We start from the raw sequence: 19,880 nt of genomic DNA, 5'->3' as shown, positions 1-19,880 counted from the left end.
GTCCAACCTCTATGGAAAGCGACATGGAGATTCCTCCAAAATCTGGAAATTGAGCTCCCATTCAACCCAGCTATTCCACTCCTAGGGACATAGCCTAAGAACACAAGAATACAATACAAAAACGCCTTCCTCATACCTATATTTATTGCAGCACTATTCACAATAGCCAGGCTCTGGAAACAACCAAGATGCCCTTCAACAGACAAATGGCTAAAGAAATTGTGGTACATATACACAATGGAATATTATGCAGCCATCAGGAGAGATGAAGTCATGAAATTTTCCTATACATATGTACATGGAATCTATCATGCTGAGTGAAATAAGTCAGAGGGAGAGAGAGACACACAGAATAGTCTCACTCATCTATGGGTTTTAAGAAAAATGAAAGTCATTTTTGCAACAATCCTCAGAGACAATGAGAGGAGGACTGGAATTTCCAGCTCACTTCATGAAGCTCACCACAAAGAGTGGTGAGTGCAGTTATAGAAATAACTACACAGAGAACTACCATAATCATGTGAATGAATGAGGGAACTGGAAAGCCTATCTGGAGTACAGGTGGGGGTGGGGTGGGATGGAGGGAGATTTGGGGCATTGGTGGTGGGAATGTTGCACTGGTGAAGGGGGGTGTTCTTTACATGACTGAAACCTAATCACAATCATATATGTAATCAAGATGTTTAATAAAGAAAAAAAGAAAAAATCATAGTCATACAAATGCACAAAAACGTGAACACTGATCACTCCTAAAAAAGGAAGGACTTGACATAAGTATAGTGGTCTTGAAAACTTTCTAAGGGAGTGAGGACTGACATAAGTTTTGAAGGAAGGCCCAAAGGTGACCAGACAAAGCAGGGTAGAGTATAAGGCAAGAGCAAAGGAGATAGCCATGGCAGAGAGGATGCATAAGACTGGAGGAAAGCTGGTCTATCTGGAGTATATAAGGGTGGAGGTAGGGTTGTAAAATCTACCTGGAGGGGAATAGGCCGTAGTAGATTTTGTGGGGAGCACACCCAATGCTACTCAGGGTTTACTACTAGCTCTGCACTCAGGGATCACTCTTGAAAGGGCTCAATGGACCAAATGTAGTGCCTAGGATTATACCCAAGTCAGCCATATGCTAGGCAAGCACTCTATTGCTCCAGATTCATTGTAATATTTTGTAATATACTGATGTAGCATACCATCCACCAGTGGCTTACATTTGAATGAGATTTAATCAACACAAAATGTAGTGCTGGTCTTAATGTGTTAATCTCTTAAAATGTCTTAATCTTTTTTTGTTTGTTCGTTATTTTTATCCACTTACATACTTTTTCCTTTCCCTTTGTTGTTTACTATTGTAATGCTTGCACATTTGGTTGTGGTCCTCACGGGCAAGATGGGGTGGAGCGAGCACACTGGCTGTGGTCCTTACACAGCATGTTAATTGTGATGAACTTTTAGTTGTCACAATCGCCCAACTGGATACATTGAGTACACATGCTTTAACAGGGGCCACCAAAATAGAACCTGCATGTGGGTGGCACCAGGGTTGAACCCAGCTTCTCCTTGCGCAGGGGCCATGCTAATCTTCTCTGTATCGTTCCAATTTTAGTATATGTGCTGCTGAAGCGAGCACTGAACCCAGCTTCTCAAGCCTGCCACACAGGTGCTATTTCCCTAGGCTCATCATGGTAGACATTTTGGGTCTTTTTCTAAGTATAATGGAAAAGTGTTTCGAGCAAGGAGGTATGTCAGATTTGCACTTTATAAAAGGATGCTAAAGTGGCAATAATTGACTCTAAGGTGAGAATAATAGAGTAATAATAATATTAGGAAATCATGGCAAAGTGAACACAAGCAGAGCTATTGAGGACTGATGTTTATTAAGCCATGCAACACTCAATTTAGGTTTGATTTGGGAGGGGTGCTCAGAGGACAATGGGGTGCTGGGGATTAAACCCAAGACTCCCACATAAAAAGCATGTGTTATAATTCTTTGTGCCATGTCCCTGTTCCAGGACTCATTTCAGGAGTATATGTTGAATATGAAAGATTATGGACAACTAAAAATTTTGTTTTCTCCTCTATAGGCAATTAATTGAAGGAACAGAAATTCTTCAACGATTAGAATTGGTTCCAACAGAGAATGAAAGACCAATACAACAATGCATAATCATTGACAGTGGAGTTCTTTATGCTTGATGCTCATATTAATACTTTCTGATTATGTATAAATATATACCTGAAAAACAGTTTCTAGAATTAAATGCGTGTTCACTGTATCCAGCACACATGCTGTACCAGGGGCCACCACGATAGCAGCCTGCATGTGGGTGGCATCAGTTACTTAACCCCATGGGTTTGGGACTCATAGTTAAGAAGTTAAGTTTAGCTCAAACATCATCCAAATCCCTTCCATTTTCCTTTCTGCTTCTGTAAGACAATAAAGGTAAAATACTCAATTTTCCAGTAGTGACCACAGGTTATGTTCTGGCCAGTGAGAAAAGCATAGGACATAGAATTGTATGGGTCCCATCTCTTACCTTTCTTGATGAAGAGCACAAGAATCACGAAGAAAACAAAAGTTAAGAAAATTATAGTGATGTCAGTTCCCATGTCTTGAGCATCCAGAACCCCATGTCTACTGCTGCCTTTCTATGGATTTCATACCCCATGAAAGATGGCCTCTGCTTGTATTACTGTTGGTTGAGGACTTTGTTACTTGTAGCCAAAACCTTGTTTTAAGGCCAGCACACAAGTGGTGCTGTGGGGTGGAGTGGATAATCCTAGCTCAGTTCTTAGGAGTCACTCCTGGTGGGGCATGAGGGACCATGTAGTTTTAGGGATCAAATTTGTAGTTCCTACATGCAAAAAATGTGCTTCAACTTACTGAGTCATCTCTCCAGCTTCCCTAAAATTCATAATTCAGCAGCAGTGCCTAATAGTCTTGATCCTAAGGCATGTGTAGCAATATTACTTGGTTAGACACTGAAGCTGAGTCAGGGCCTGCTGCCCATTCTATATCAGAAGTGGACCTCTATTACAAGAATGAAAGGCTTTTGTTTTGTAGTCTTGTGGCCACACTTGGCAATGTGCAGGGGTTATTCATGGCTCTGAACTCAGAAATAACTCCTGATAGGCTTGGGGGACTATATGAGATGCTGGGGATCAAACCTGAGATAGTTGTGTGCAAGGCAAGGGCCCTACCCTCTGTACTATGGCTTTAGCCCCAAGAAAGGCTTTTCTTGTAGTCAGGGTAGCAAAGAAGGCAGTAGTGATGGTAAAAATTTTACTTCCTGCCTCTTTGTCTCAAAGAATGTTTTATTTACAGGCTTTTATTTGTGTATGGTGCACATTTGGTGATTCTCAGGAGCTACTTTGGCTCAGTGCTTCCAGGGGTCACTCCTGGTAGTGATTGGGGTAATACATAGTGCTGAGGATTGAACTCTAGTCTATCAGTCAACAGGAGGAATGTTTCATAAGTAGAAGGGAGGGCCTAACACTTCTATCATGTCTATTTCATAATAGGGCTGCCTTTGAGAATAAACAGATAGGAGAAAAAAAAAAAAAAAAAACAAGAAATCTCCAGATAAGCTGTAGGCTGTGTTTTCTGTGGAATTTCTCCTAAAGGAGGATTCTGAGATTTTTTTAGGTTGTCTTGAAAGCAAAAAGTAAACAGGAATATAAGGGTCTATGTTTTAAGTTTCTGCTGCTTTTTCCTGTAGAACAGCTGTGAAAGGATAGATAATCTGGGCCAGGGTGAGATAGCTCCGAGGCCTAATGTATCCAGGAAGTCAGCATTTTATCTCTGGCAACACAGGGTCACTGAGCACCATCAGGAGTGACTCAGAGTCCAGAGCCAGGAGTAGCACTGTAGGGTAATATTCCTAAAGAGAATATCAGGATATTAAACCTCACCCAGATCGCTGTGTTAGGCTATCCTATTCATTTAAGGCAAAGTAACCCCATCCACTTGAGATCACCACTTCATAATTACATTTCTGTCTGGAAAACCTTAGTAACCAGTCAGAAGAGTACATGAGATAAAAGCAGTTCACAGTGATGCTCATTGTTTATACATACATTCAGGAAAGCCTAAGAAGAATACCTGTTGGGAGCCATTATAACCCTGTGGTAATCAAGGGTTTGAGTGATAGTTCCAGGGGTAGAAGTGAGTTTCTGAGAGGATGAGAGGAGATCTGAGGGGCCGGGCGGTGGCGCTGGAGGTAAGGTGCCTGCCTTGCCTGCTAGCCTAGGATGGACTGCGGTTCGATCCCCCGGCGTCCCAGCTAGCCTAGGACGGACCGCGGTTCGATCCCCCGGCGTCCCATATGGTCCCCCAAGAAGCCAGGAGCAACTTCTGAGCGCATAGCCAGGAGTAACCCCTGAGCGTCACAGGGTGTGGCCCAAAAACCAAAAAAAAAAAAAAAAAAGAGAGGAGATCTGAGGTTCCTGGGGGAGACCATATATGCAGTGCTGTCGGTGGCTGTTAGGCAAGTACCCTACTCTGCTGTACTATCTCTCTGGCCCCAGGATCCTATTTATCTTTAATCTCCCACGTCACCCGAGGGACTTTTGAAACCCAGACTGCTAGCCCTATCATGAGTGAGGAAACTGATTCTCCAGGTATGGGTCAAGGTTCACATGTCTTCTCTTAGATTTGAACCAGAAGCTCTTACCTAACCAGCAGAACCCTAATCACTTGGTACTGGTTGTGGCCCCCTTGATGGAACTGAACTCATGCTAAACTCTGCTCATGCTGGACAAAACTCAGTAATTATCCACCTCCCCTTGTGACTCTTCTAGCAGCTCTGAAGTTCTCCTGCTCTAAGAAAGATCTGGAATCTGCTCTCTCTGAGTCTGTGTACTTGACAAAGAAAACACTGCTTTATTATACTATATTATAGACTTACAAGAAATGGCAAAAAGTAGTATTGAATAGTCCTGTGTAGCAATTTCCCAATTTCCACAATGTTTTTGTTTGTTTGTTTTTAGTTTTTTGGGCCACACCCGGTGATGCTCAGGGATTACTCCTGGCTATGCTCTCAGAAATTGCTCCTGGCTTGGGGGACCATATGAGACACCGGGTGGGGGGGGGGGGTCGAACTAGAGTCTGTCCTTGGCTAGCAGCAGCAAGGCAGACACCTTACTGCTCTGTGCCACTGCTCTGGCTCCTCCACAATGGTTATTTCTGCATACAGTCACCAGATGACATCAAAACCAGACTGGCACATGATGTGTATGTGTAATATTTTATCACATACTGTTCCTGTGGACATCTGAAGTAATACTTCTTTTTAGTACATTAAACTCACCTTAAGCTCCCCTTTATTGAGTCACATTTATTCCCCTGCTCCCCCTCCCTAAATCGTAATAGCCAAAGTATGCTTTTTCCTCATTTTTTAAAGTAATGCATTTATTTTTTAGGTTTATTAATATTTTCTTTTTTAATAATTTTTATTGTGACCAAAGTGAATTACGAATTTCTTTCACAGTAATATTTAAAGTACATAGTGACATTGAATCAGGGGCATTTCCACCACCAGTGTTGTTCTCCCACCTCCCCTGTTCCCAGCATGCTTCCTATACTTACCTCCTTTGCCCCCAGATTGCTAGTATAACTGGTCCCCTCTGTGTTTAGCTTGTTGTAAATTGGGCATTGATTTTGTTGTCATTGACTTTGGGTTTGGTGTTTAAGTCTGATCATTTTTTATTTCTATTCAACATTCTGTTTGTCCATTTTCTGCCCTCAATTTATGAGGCAGAACAAGATGATTCAATTTATGTTGTTCTGGTTGAAAAAGAAAGGAAAGAAAAAGAAACCATGAGGAGTCTGTCTAGAGGTTATAAATATCAATTTAAAAAAAAGAAAGGGAAAAAGGAAGAAAAACATAACAAAGAAAAACAAAAAAGGAAAAACGAAACAAAACAAAACCCACAAAAATCAAACTAAAAACAAAACCAGCAACTACAAAAAAAAAGAATCACAGTAACAAAGACAACAACCAAACAATAACCACAAGAACGGACAAAAAAAAAAGAATTAAAAAAAAAAGGTTGCTTGTTTCTTTATGGTATAATGGATAAATAATCAAGATTTTGTGTTGCCCCTCTTCCACTTGATTTGAACACTTCTCGCTAAATGCTGACAACTATGGTGTTGGAAGTTTCTATCCTTTTAGACCTTGGTATTTGTTAATGGAGTATTATATGTATATATGGTATATATTTTAAATACCTTAGAGAAGTGCTATCATTCTGTATCCTTCTTCTGGCTTACTTCATTTAACATATTTTCTAGATCCATCCATGTTGCTGCAATATCCATGATTGTATCTTTTTTTAATATGTTTATTTAAACATCTTGATTACAAACATGATTATGGTTGGGTTTCAGTCATGTAAAGAACACCCCCCTTCACCAGTGCAACATTCCCATTCCCAATGTCCCAAATCTCCCCACCTCCACCCCATTGTTTCATTTCTAACTGCTATGCAGTATTCCATTGTGTATAAGTACCACATCTTCAGATCCATTCATCTGTTTTTGGGCATCAAGGTTGGTTTCAAATCTTGGCTATTGTACTGAGTGCTGAGATAAATAGTGGAGTGAATACATATTTTGGGATTAATGTGCTATCACTCTGGCCCGGGATGAATGTCTATCTGTGTTGGGGATAGATACCCCAGGAGTACAATTGCTGGGTCATATGGCAGCTCAATTCTGACTTTACTGAGCACTCTCCATACTGTTTTCCATAGAGTTGGACCAGGCAGCATTCCCACCAGCAATGGATGAGAGTTCCTTTCTTACCTCTGTTGGTGGGGACCAATAGAGATTGGTCCCTTTATTTTTAATGTGTGCCATCCTCACTGGTGTAAGGTAGTACTTCATTGTTGTCTTAATTTGGATTTCCCTAATAATGAGTGATAGTGAGCATGTTTTCATGTGTCTATTGGCCATCTTTTGTTCTTCCTCAGAGAAGTGTCTATTCATTTCTTCTCCCCCTTTTTCTATGGCTTTATTAGATTTATTAGAGCTCACCTTTCTGAGTGCTTTGTATATCCTAGATATCAGTCCTTTATCTGATGTGTTGAGTGCAAAATTTTTTCCCATTCCATTAACTGTCTTCTAGTTTTAACCAGGGTTTCTTTTGCCATGCAGAAACTTTTTAGTTTGATGTAGTCCCATTTATTTATATTTGATGCTAAAGTTCTTGCCATTGGCATTCTATCATCTAAGACTTTTTTGATATATAGGTCCTGAAGTGTTCTGCCTATTTTTCCTAAATGAATTTTATAGATTTGAGTCTAATTTCAAGGTCTTTAATCTACTTGGAGTTGACTTTTGTGTGAGGTGTGAGGTATAAATCAATCTTTAATTTCTTACAGGTGGTTATCCAGTTGTTCCAACACCATTTGTTGAAGAGACTGTCTTTGTTCCATTTTAAGTTCTTGGCTTTTTTGTCAAATATTAATTGACCATATATTTGGGGGTATATCCCTGGATATTCTATTATAACCCACTGGTCTGATTCTCTGTGTTCCAGTACCATGCTGTTTTGATCACTATGGCTTTATAGTAAAGCTTCAGGTTAGGTAAAGAGATGCCGCCAAGCTTCTTGTTTTTCAGTGTGTATTTGGCTAGCCTGGGTCTTTTGTGGTTCCATATGAATTTTATAATTGATTGTTCTAAGTCCTTAAAAATAATACCTGAATTTTGGTATGGATTGCATTGAGTCTATATAGAAGTTTAGGTAAGATAGTCATTTTGATGATGTTGATTCTACCTACCCATGAGCATGGGATGTTCTTCTATTTCCTTAAGTCCTCTTCAATTTCTTTTTGAAGTGTTTTGAAGTGTTCATGGTATAGGTCCTTCACTTCCCTTGTAAGGTTGATCCCTAGGTACTTGATATTTTTGGATACTATTTTAAATGTGATGGACTCCTTAATCTCTTTCTCCTCTACTTCATTATTTGTATAGAGGAATGCTACTGGCTTTTGTGTATTGACTTTGTAGCCAGCCACTTTACTGTATTGGCTAATTGTTTCTAGGAGTTTTACTGTGGACTCTTTAGGGTTTTTGATGTATATCATCATATCATCTGCAAAAAAGAGATAGTTTGACTTCCTCTTTTCCTATTTGGATTCCTTTGATTCCCCTCTCTTGTTTAATTGCTATTACTAGGACTTCTAAAACTATGTTGAGTAAGAGCAGAGACAGTGGACAGCCTTGCCTAGTTCCTGACCTTAGTGGAAATGCTTTTCAGTTTTTCACCATTAAGGATAATGCTGGCTGTGGGCTTTTTATAAATAGCTGTAACTATCTTGAGGAAGGTTCCTTCCAGCCCTATTTTGCTGAGTGTTTTCATCATGAATGGGTGTTGAATTTTGTCGAACGCCTCTCTGCATCAATTGATATAATCATGTGATTTTTGTCTTTCTTGTTGTTGATGTGGTATATGATGTTGACTGATTTGCATATGTTGAACTAAGTAATGCATTTATTGCTGTTTGGCATGTATTTTATACTAACATCTAAGACCTAAGGTAGAAAGAGTGAAAACTACCACCCTTGTCACATTCTCAAAAGACCTTGATGCAGCCTAGTGTGAAGGGTCAGAGACACAGCTCCTGGGTTTAGCTCCACTGGGCCACACCAACGCTGCTGGATGTAGTCCTGATGGCTCCAAACATTCTGAAAATTCTCCATCATTCCAAAAAATATAAAATCATATTAAATACTAATTTTTTAGATTTTGGAGACAGAGCAATAGGCAAGCGGGTGTTTGCCTTGCACATAGCCGACCTAGGTTCAATCCCCTGAATACCTTGAGCCTGCCAGGAATAATTTCTGAGCACAGAGCCCGGAGAAATCCAAGCATGCCAGGTGTGGTCCCCAAAACAAACAAACAAAAAAAACCTTAAAAAGTATATATGGGAGCAGAGAGCTAGTATTGTAGATAAGGTAGTTGCCTTATACATGGGCTAGATGATTTCAATCCTTGGCGCTCTTTATGGTCCTCCAAGTCCTGCAAGAGATGGTTCCTGAGCATAGAGCCAGGAATAACTACTGAGCATAGAGCAAGAGCCATAACTCCCCCAAATAAAAACATCCCCAAGGAAAAAAAATCCCCAAATAAAAAGGAATATGTTTTTAGGGCTTCTCAGTCTGAATTAGAAGGGTTAGAATTATGATTCTGTCATTCTCTAACTGCATATCAGGCAAGGATTTCTCTGTGCTATGATTTTCTATTGCAAAAACAGTGTACCAGATCAGGAAAATGATCCATCTTGCATTGTTAGATACCAAATTCAATCCCCAACACCCTATATTCCCCCAGCTCTGGTAGCCACTGAACACCACCCAGGTTAACCCCTATTCAAAACTAAAACCAAAACCAGTGGTATCTAACACAGTTGTGAAGGACCCAAGACTGAATAAGTACATAGGCTATCTCTTCCACTAAGTGTTAATGAAGTGTTAATGTTATTTTTTTAATTTTGTACAAAAATAAACTTTGTATATAGGATCCTTTAAGCTCAATAAATTTGTGTTCAATAAATAACTGATATATATGTGTATGTATATATGTATATATGTATATATATATAATCTTTAGGATGTTATCTAGAAGGTTTTCTGTTTTTGTTTTGGAGGCAGGGGTTTGGGCCACACATATGTAGGGGGTAGTGTGGGGATATTCCCAGTCTTTTGCTCAGAGGCTGCTCCCAATTATGCTCAGGTGCCATGTAGTGCTAGAGACAGAACCTAGGATCTTGCATGCAAAGCATATGTACCAATCCCATGAGTCATCTCCCTGGCCCAGAACTTGTATTTTTAAAAACCTCTGGTATTGTCAAAGTGACTCAAAACAAAAACAATCTCATCAGCCTGACTGGGAAACATGTTGAATGGTAGCCATCTTACAAAGTCTGACAAGGGGTTGCCATCAAAATTACAAAAAGAAAAATATAAAGAACAGCTTTGTAACAACAAAACACTTAAAACTATGGGCAAAGACTGAAATAGACACTTCTCCAAAGAAAGAATATAGTTGACCAACAAATATGAAAAAAATGCTCAATATAGTTTATTAGGTATGTAAATCAAGACCACTGTATGCTCTGGATTCTAGATCTGACCCCAGAAACAAAAGAAGACATTCATCAACAAAGAGAATAGGAGTTTAGTGAGATATCAGTGGTGTTCAGTGGTTACTCCTGGTTCTGCGCTCAGAAATTGCTCCTGGCAGAGGCTGAAGCCACAGCATGGTAGATAGAGCATTTGCCTTGCACACTGCCGACCAGGGACCAACCTGGGTTCGATTCCCAGCATTCCATGTGATTCCATGCAATTACTGAGCACCTGGAGTAACCCCTGAGTGCCACCAAGTGTGGCCCCCCCAAAAAAAAACAAAAAAGAAATTTGCTCCTGGCAGGCTCAGGGGATCATATGGGATGCTGGGGATAGAAGCCTGGTCCATCCAGGGTGTCCATCAAGGGTCAGCCGAGTGTAAGGCAAACGCCCTACCACTGTGCTGTGCTATTACTCCAGCCCCCTGGGTAGTTGACCTTTAAATCTAAATATCCCTTCACGAACTGCATCAACCAGACACGAGCTGATTGGCTGAATATCAGAGGAGGAAGACAGGTTACTCTAAGTCCCCATGTGTGATTAGATGAATTTCTCTGTTTCTGTGTTTCTTGGTCTCTTATTGGTTATTTGGCCATTGCAATATTTCCCAGGACGTAACCTATGTGCACCAGGGTCTGTTGTTTTTCTGTGCCTAGTTATTTCCCTGTCAGGCTGAGCCAGTCATGGCAAAACCCTTGTCCTTATAGTAAAGCAAGGTTACAGAATCGAAACAGCAATAAGCACTAAATAAGCAAACAAATATCTGTTAGCTGTCAGTTTTCACCCCATTTACAATTCCCCCTTTTCCAGTTTACATATGGTCAGTCATGACCACCATATTTATAGGTTTGCCTCACCTAAAGGTTGGTACTGCTGTCTAAGTACCATAAACAACTGGAAAGTGTTTAGCCTGTCCTTCACAACAGTTACCAGTCTGTTCAATACTCGGGGTCCAAGGGTTAAGATTAAGTTAAGTATGAGTAAGGGTCCTATCAATGAAGAGTCCTATCAAAGGAGATTTGTTAGCCATAAGGAAGCATTGAACCAAGACTCAAGTGATGATTCCTGCTGCTCTCCTGCCAATCCCTCCCTAATCTTTGCCATGGACTCTCTGACCACCCCTGAGTGGTCAGAATAGAAACAGCATTTCTCACCCAAGGCTTTACAGAGTACCCCATTTTAGAAAGACGAGGTCCAATCCCCTTCTGTCTAGGGGGACTACCTTAGAGATCAAGGTGAGTGACTCTTGAAGGTGGCTAATAGAGGAGTCCAGTCTTTCTATACCCATGTCAATGGCACCTCGGAGGCTAGTAATGTTGATTCTGCTGTGTCAAAGCTGTAATAGCTGTGCTGGCACCTGCTATCCCCTGTCCAAAAAGGGAGGCTAGGGTGATGGTTGTGAATACTGTATTTTTCTTACCAGAAGATGCACTTTTTTCTCTTCAAAAGATGGGGGGGGGGGGGATGTCTGTGCATCTTATGAAGTAGATGCTGCCTGGAGCTAAAGCTAGAGTATTCTAAAAATGTTTAATTTTTTGATGTTAAAAAAAAGGTAAATGTGCTTAACCAGCTGTGAACTGGCATATGTTGTATATGAAAATATTTCCATAAGATTATTCTTTGCCTGTTTTCCACCTTGACCTTCCAGGTGGGGGCGCTGTTGAGAGCCGAATAAATAGTTTGGGATCGAGGTTTTCAGGGTCTTTTGCCAGAGTTGACTGGCTGGCTTAAGGTGTGTTTTTGGAGCTCTAGCAGCAGGCTGACAAAGGACTCACTTCGCCCAACCTTTTACCCCTTCCCCCCCCCCTTTTACCCCTTAACCCTCCTGTCTGTGCGGATTATTTGCGCGGATAAATATTACCAAGATCTCTCCCAAAAGGGGACAAGAGGATGGGAATCAATTTCTCATTCTGGGAGCTCTTTGTGGATACTCAATCAGCAAAGGAGTAAACGGGACCCAACAAATGGGGCAACAGCATATTGTAAATATATTTTGGCCTTGCAGGCTGGTTTTTCCCAGCTGCCTTTTCCTGACAGCATCTTGCATTGCACCATTTGCTTTAGAATATTTTATTTTCTTGTTTTCCTTGTCTTAAGTCTATCTGCCTCTATGGTCTGGTGCGTCGTATAGAGTAAAAAATATGGTATTTCTCTTTTTGCCTGGGATGGTCCTCCTGGAGTCGGTCATACACCTCCTCCTCCCAATGATATAACATTTTGGGAAAAGTGAACTAAGGACACAGAATTCCTGAGATGCGTTAGTTACCCAGTCATGGAGGCAGGGGTAAACCCAGAAGAGAAGCAAGCCCACCATCCATTCTCTGGAGGTAAATAGTATCCTTCTTGGTACGGTATAGATATGCTGTTGCATAAATGTTTATGGGAGGTTGGGACTATCCCCACACATGTCCCCCAGCCTGTCACCACCAGAATTGTAAGCTTTGCCTGCTGGTGGTGTTGCCACAGCACAGGGTAACCTCAGCGATGACACTGTAATTGCCTTCATAGGCAATGGCCTCATAATAAAGTGGTTGTGTCTAATAGCAAAGCCAGCAAGCTCAGGCTACACTAGGTTTAGTAGCATTTAAAACTTGATAAGCAAGAGTAAACAGTCCTCTCAGTGGGTCTCCTCCCTTTTCTTCCCCTATCAGTGGTCGGCAACCTTTTTTTTTCAACTGAGCCAAATCTCGCCAAAACCATGATTGAAATTTATTTTGAGAGCCACATTTTTGTTTGTTTGTTTGTTTGTTTTTGGAGTGCTCAGGGGTTACTCCTGGCTCTATGCTCAGAAATCACTCCTAGCAGGTCATATGGGATGCCAGGATTCGAACCACCAACCTCCTGCATGAGAGGCAAACGCCTTATCTCCATGCTATCTCTCTGGCCCCGAGAGCCACATTTTTAAAATCAAAAATACATAGGATGGTACACTGTTTTTCGTTTCAATAAGTTTTTATTGAGAATATTCTGCATGCAAGTATCCACGTAGGTTGGGAGGATATAAATAACACAACTAATAAAACAAACACTATAGAATGATATTATTTATCGATAACGTTAAATTCCATAAAATTTGCCTTACAATGTAGAGAAAATTACATCCGACAATGACTGACAAAGTCACAAACACTAATGTGAACATTGGCCTTGCATTTCCTTGGATAGTTTGAGTAAGGTTTGTATGTTGTTGTTTTTAATTTTTGGCACGATTCCAGGTTCTCGTCGATGAGACTATTTCTCAATTTACTCTTGATAAGACTCATGTTTGAAAATGATTGCATAAATATGTAGACCTGAACAAGGAAAGAACAGCAAATGCTAGCTTTTTTAGTTGATTATATGAGTCAGGAATACTATTCCAAGTGTTAAAAATCAACATATCTTCCTTGTCCAAGTCTTTCAAAGCAGACTACTTGTGCTATGAACTAAGTGCACATTTGTGTTTCTCCAATCTTTCTAAATTAGCACAAAGATGTTCAAATTTCGAGATCCACAGTTCTTTGTTTTTAAATCCAGCAATTGCATTTCAAAGTTGCCAATTCAATATTAAAGGGAGAAAAATTTAGTTCCGTTACAGTGGCATCCAGAGGTGTTTTTTTTTTTTTTAAACAAAGGCCAATGTCACTTTGCTGTTTCTGAAATCCTGAAACCTCTTGAGAAAAGTTTCCCTTTTATTTAAGAGTGCTGTTTTAAAATAGGTAATGTCAATATCAGAATTATTTTCTTGGTAATGTTTCAACAGGCTTGGAAGGTGAATCAAAGTTTCTCTGTTAAAATCTTGAGCAAAAACAGATAATTTGTTTTCAAATGAAATAACTTCTAACATCGAAAAAATTGTTTTTCCTTTCCCCTGTAGTTTATGATTGAGCTGACTTAGATGTGAAGTAACATCCACCATAAAATACAGTTTTTGAATCCACTGATTGTTTGTTAATTCTGGATAGTGAACACCCTTTTCGAGGAAAAATGCTTTGATTTCTGATAATAATAATAAGTAATAATAATAATAATAAGTAAGCAAAACGTTTCCTCTTGATAACCAAAATGTGCTGAAAAATTGAAACCCTACAATATAGAGATGAAACAGATAAAAGGGAAAAACCCTTTAACAATCTTTAAAAACAAAGACAGTGTTTCAGAGAAAAGTAGTGATTTCACTGAAAGGAAAAAATATCTATTGACACTTTAGTGTGTGCTGCAAGAAACCAAACTAAAATACACACAAAAACAAAAAATAGCACTTTGTTAAAGGCATCTGATATATCATAAAGGAATCATGAAAGAGTGCCTGAAACATTTTAAAAATAATGTTTTTATTTAAGCATATTTGTTACAAAATTATTCATACTTGAGTTTCTTTCTTTTTTTTTTTTTTTTGGTTTTTGGGCCATACCCGGTGACGCTCAGGGGTTACTCCTGGCTATGCGCTCAGAAGTCGCTCCTGGCTTGGGGGACCATATGGGACGCCGGGGGATCGAACCGCGGTCCGTCTCCTAGGCTAGCGCAGGTAAGGCAGGCACCTTACCTCGAGTGCCACCGCCCGGCCCCTCATACTTGAGTTTCAATCATAGAAAGTACACCACCCTTCACCAGTGCACTTTCCCCACCACCAATGTCCCTTGTTTCCTTCCCCTTCACCCTCCTCTGCCTATGTCAGGGGCAGGCATTTTGCTTTTTTCTCTCTATCTCTCTTTTCCTTTATGATACTGAGGTTTGAAAAATTTCCTTTATGACACCATGGTTTGCAATATTGTTAATTAAAGGGTACCATGCATGTCACTTATCCACTTTCAGCATCCAGTTCTTGTCCAGAGTGATAAGTTCCAACTATCAATGTCATAATGTACCTTTCTCTATTCTAACTGAGCTCACCACTTTTTGTGGCAAGCTTCCTATCATGGACTAGTCCTCCTGTCCCTCATCCCTATTTTCTCTAGATATTATTACCATATTTTCATTTATTATCCTTATATGCCACAAATGATTATTCTGTGTCTACACTTCTCCTTCTGACTCATTTCACTCAGAATAATAATCTGATGTGTTGATGTATGTACAGATGATGCACTGTGCATGGCTCAGTGTTTTTGTATAGAAAACACTGTAAGAAACAGAAGTTGCACACCGTACATTGTATCCACTCATTGTATGATAGACTGGATTCCAAAAAACTCCCTGCTGAACTAAACTCTGTGACAGATGACACAGTAAAGATAATTTGTGAAATTCACAATTGTGATCAAATCCAGGCTATTCACCACCCTGGGTGAGAGTATGGATGCCCACTACTAGCATCTTCTCCATGAAGTGAAGTGGCTGTTCAGGGAGGGGGACTCTCTCACCTTGTTGGCAAGAGGGAAGAAGTAGTGCAGTTCCTGTGAGAGCAGAATTCTGACTTTGTACAGCCCCAGTTGGACAAGGAATGGGTAGCTAAGCTTATGTATTTGGCAGATATTGTTCATTTGTTCTATGAATTTAATATTTCTCTGCAGGGGAGTTACACAAGTAGTTTTTACAGTGAGACATAAGATGCGTGTGTTCAAAAGAGAATCTGATTCTGGGAAGCTGTGTCTGAGAAGGAGATATTGAAATGTTTCCATTCTTGCAAAAAATTTCTGAATGGCACTTATATTATGCAGAAAGTCATAATCAATATGAAAAACAGCATTTAAGGGCATTAGCTCACAACTTAAATCATGAGTACTCTGAACATGAGAATCCATGGAAAAGAAAACTCTGGGTTGAGAATCCCTTCATGGAAGATGCCCACTCTTGTGCAAAATAAAATATGTGTTTTAAGATCACTCCAGGCACTGTATTTCTAAACCCCACCCAACCTGGTCTGAAGAAGCAGGGTAACAGGAAAGAAATAATAAAGCCAGGAAAGGATGGTCATGGAGTCCATGGCCTTTTACCTTGTACTCTCTGCCTTGAGCCCAAAAAGCTAAAACACCTCTTCCTTTATTAAAACCAATTCCCAATACCAGGAGGTTTCGGGTCAAGAGAGAGAGAGAGAGAGAGAGAGACAAAAGTACATATTCAGTGGACTTTTACAAAGGAAGAGGTTTAAGAAAGGATGACGTTGGGGGAACACTTTTGTTTAGGGTTGATACTGGGTATCATCTTACACTCTTGGAGCCGGCCGCCAGGGCTGCACACAGGGCGCGCACTGACAGAGGCTAGGAGTAGAGTCCTGACTCCTGGAGCGGCCGCCGGGCACACAGAAGAGCCAAATTAAAAGTGTAAAGAGCCACATGTGGCTCGCGAGCCACAGGTTGCCGACCACTGCCCTACATCTCTCTGAATTTCAGGATCTTGAGGAATCTCTGTCCCAGGTGTGGTGGGCCCAGCTTGTGAAGTTGTCCTGTCCTGTCCTGCTGGGCCTAGCTTGTAAAGTTGGCAAGAGTGCCATTGGGTGCCACAGTGGTGAAGTTGGGAGAGGAGCTTTGCTGGGCCCAAGGGACTGCTTGAATATAGAAGGTCATTTTTTTTTTTTTTTTTTGGTTTTTTGGTCACACACCTTGCTCTGTGTTCAGAAATTACCCCTGGCAGGCTTAGGGGACCAAGAATCGAACCGGGGCCCATCCTGTGTTGGCCGCATGCAAGGCAAAGGCTGTGCTATATCTCTGGTCCAGGAGGTCAGCTCTTAATTGGACGAACAAGACTCTGGGGTCCTTTCTGATGGCATACAAACGAAGGCCCCAGGTAAGTCCCCTTTACCATTTTTCTTTCTTTTATTTCCATTTATCTGTGAACTTGATCTTCACGGGGTTGCTTTTCTGTGCACATCTTTTCCAAGTGACCTTTCCCATCCCCGGGTAATCTAAATCAGGTCAATTTCCTGGGGGCATCCCAATATATATATCCTATAGATACACAACTCCAGTCCTCACAGTAATAGTCTCTAGGCTCTCCACATGCTTGGCCCCTTTTGTTTCCTGGGAAGACTTAAAGTAGTGCTTTTGGATTCCTGCTTTGGGGTCTGCTCCTGAGCATCCATAAAGCCAGGACAGAGGGGCCCTGTCTAGATTGTTCCATGATTTTTTCATGAGATCACATATCTTAGGAGTGAGTTGGGGACCCCAAGTCCCATGGGGTCTTGTGCTGGAGTTTGAACAAACTACCTGTCCATCCCTCTGACTGAATATCTGCCAAGCCAAATTACAGGTTCATGAGGATTGCTATATGCCATGATGGGACAGAACCAATAGGGATTCATATCTATGATTAAGAACATCAGAGGGGTGTTCTGTTTATGAATAAAATCCAACTACAATCATGCTTGTAATTATGGTGCTTAAATAAAGATTCTATATAAAATAAAAAAAGAACATCAGAGTCCCCAAGCCATTAAAAATATCAGCTTTCAGACCTTGTGGTTTGACAATGAACAAGTCTGGAGCCTGTAGTTGGTCTCGTGACAGCATGCTTCAAGGGTGGAGAAACCCTGTATCTCTTAGGCCAAGGGAATTTCCTTTCTAACTTCCCCAATACTTACTGTGCCTATGCAAAGCAAACAAACAAAAAACCTTGCCACACCAGCCCCCCTTTCTTTTTTTTTTTCTTTTTCTTATTTTCTTCTTTTAAATTTATATTTATAGCTTCTAGACAGGGGCTGTGCCACTTTTTTTTTTTTTTTTGGTTTTTGGGCCACACCCGGCGGTGCTCAGGGGTTACTCCTGGCTGTCTGCTCAGAAATAGCTCCTGGCAGGCACGGGGGACCATATGGGACACCGGGATTCAAACCAACCACCTTTGGTGGTTGCAAGGCAAACGCCACTGTGCTATCTCTCCGGGCCCCACTTTTTTTCTTTTTTTTAACAGAACCTTACAACATGAATCATCTTGTTCTGCCTCATATTTCTATGTCTTCCTACAAATTGAGAAAAAAAAAAATGGATGGTACTAGGGGCAAAGCAATCTCATGAGTATTGAGTGGAAATAAAAAATGATCAGACCTATATACCCAACCCAAAGTCAATGACAATAGAATCAAGAGACCCAAACTACAAACTATACACAAAAGGGACCTGTTATGCAAGCAGTCCAGGGGTCTAAGGGTGGAGTTAATGTATGCATGCTGGGAACAGTGGCAGAGGGAGGTCAACACTGGTGGTGGGAATTGCCCTAATTCACTGTCACTGTGTACCTTAAGCATAACTGTGAAAGACTTGTAAGTCACATTGGTCTCAATACAAATTATGAGGGAAAAGAGGGGCAGAGAGAGAACATAGTGGCGAGGTGTTTGCCTTGCATGCAGCCAACCTGGGATGGACCTGGGTATGATTCTCAGCATCCTATCATCCCATATGGTCTCCTGAGCCTGCCAGGAATAATTTTTTTTTTTTTTTTTTTTGCTTTTTGGGTCACAACCTGTGATGCTCAGGGGTTATTCCTGGCTATGCGCTCAGAAATCGCTCCTGGCTCGGGGGACCATAAGGTCCATCCTAGATTAGCCATGTGCAAGGCAAATGCCCTACTGCTATTCTATCTCTCCAGCCCCCCCTCACCCCAGGGATGGTTTCTGAGCACAGACCCTGGAGTAGCCCCTGAGCGCTGCCAGGTATGGCCCCCAAACCAAAAATAAATAAATAAATAAGTGTTCCGTTTCTAAGCTGGTCCCAAAGCTCCCATCACCCTGCCTGGTATTCTGCAGGTTGTACACTGGCTGTCCTTTGAAATCACACCCTCAATGGGTTGTCCCATCTGTGGTCACCTTCATCAAAGTAGGTTGACTCGATTGACTCCTAGGACATGACTATGATGGACACAGGAAGAAATCCCATCCGCTTTAAAATCTGTATGGGGTGACAAGGATTACTTGGTAGAGCCATCTAGCCTCCAACGTTTTGACCTGATGTCTTTTAGCCCACACCCAGCAGTCTGGTTCAAACAGTGAGGTTCCTGGGGAGTCTTCCCAAAGAGCCAGTCAAAACTGGGTGTGGGGAGCCAGAGAGATAGCATGGAGGTAAGGCGTTTGCCTTGCATGCAGAAGGTCGTGGTTCGAATCCCGGCATTATATGGTCCTCTGAGCCTGCCAGGAGCGAATTCTGAGATTAGAGCCAGGAGGAATCCCTGAGCGCTGCCAGGTGTGACCCCCAAAAAACAAAACAAAACAAAATTGGATGTGGACCTGTTGAATGACCCATAGGGCTGTGGCCAGTTCATCTGAGCCCCAAGAGCCTTTTCTTACCTTGTAGGTCTGGATACAGTGGCATGGCAGGGGTGATCTGCCAAATACAATTTCATAGTCAGGTTTAGAGTATAGGGGGTGTTCCACACTCAGAACAATGTGAAGGGTAGTGTTAGCTCCGGACTTAAGATCTAACACACAAGACCACAAGAAGATTCAGGAATGCAAAGTCAAGGAATTTATTCCAAGGCGCTGGGACCACACCTTGCACAAGGCGGCAACCCTCAAGTGGGCTCGCAAGCCCTTTTTATAGGGTTGCTGGGGTTTCAAGCTATGAGTAGCTGACCTTTAAAACTATAGATTATAGTTTATACAATAAGTACATATTGCATCAGACAAACAACTAGGATTGGCCATAGGTTCAGTAAGAGGAAATCCTGTGAATCCAGATCCAGGGTGCAGTTGTCAGTTCTTGCATTCTTTCTTTACCTCACTTGGGCCATCTGACCGTTGCTGTATTTCCTGGTATGTACCCCTATGGTTCCAGAAACTGGTTGTTTTTCTGGGCCTAGTTTGGTTCCTTACAGCGTGAGCCTGTCATGGCTGTACTTGTGTCTA

The 19,880-nt window shown here is 41.3% G+C and overlaps 2 protein-coding genes and 1 pseudogene across 2 annotated transcripts in view; 2 read left to right on the top strand and 1 right to left on the bottom strand.

Moving 5' to 3' along the window:
* Nucleotides 1–2,240, top strand: part of PPIL6 (peptidylprolyl isomerase like 6) — a 47,178-nt gene extending 44,938 nt beyond the window's left edge. The window contains exon 8 of the mRNA XM_049771219.1: nucleotides 2,079–2,240. Coding sequence (XP_049627176.1) covers nucleotides 2,079–2,190 — 112 coding nt within the window. The 3' untranslated portion in view covers nucleotides 2,191–2,240. The remainder of the gene's footprint in view (nucleotides 1–2,078) is intronic.
* The window catches only part of SESN1 (sestrin 1), a 595,113-nt gene that overhangs the window by 144,864 nt on the left and 430,369 nt on the right, over nucleotides 1–19,880 (top strand). The gene's annotated exons all lie outside the window — the stretch shown is intronic.
* LOC126007549 (uncharacterized) lies at nucleotides 1,552–1,624 on the bottom strand (annotated as a pseudogene).

Source organism: Suncus etruscus, chromosome 4 (genome assembly GCF_024139225.1).
Source record: "Suncus etruscus isolate mSunEtr1 chromosome 4, mSunEtr1.pri.cur, whole genome shotgun sequence".
Taxonomy (NCBI): domain Eukaryota; kingdom Metazoa; phylum Chordata; class Mammalia; order Eulipotyphla; family Soricidae; genus Suncus; species Suncus etruscus.
This window is presented reverse-complemented; position numbering and strand designations above follow the sequence as displayed.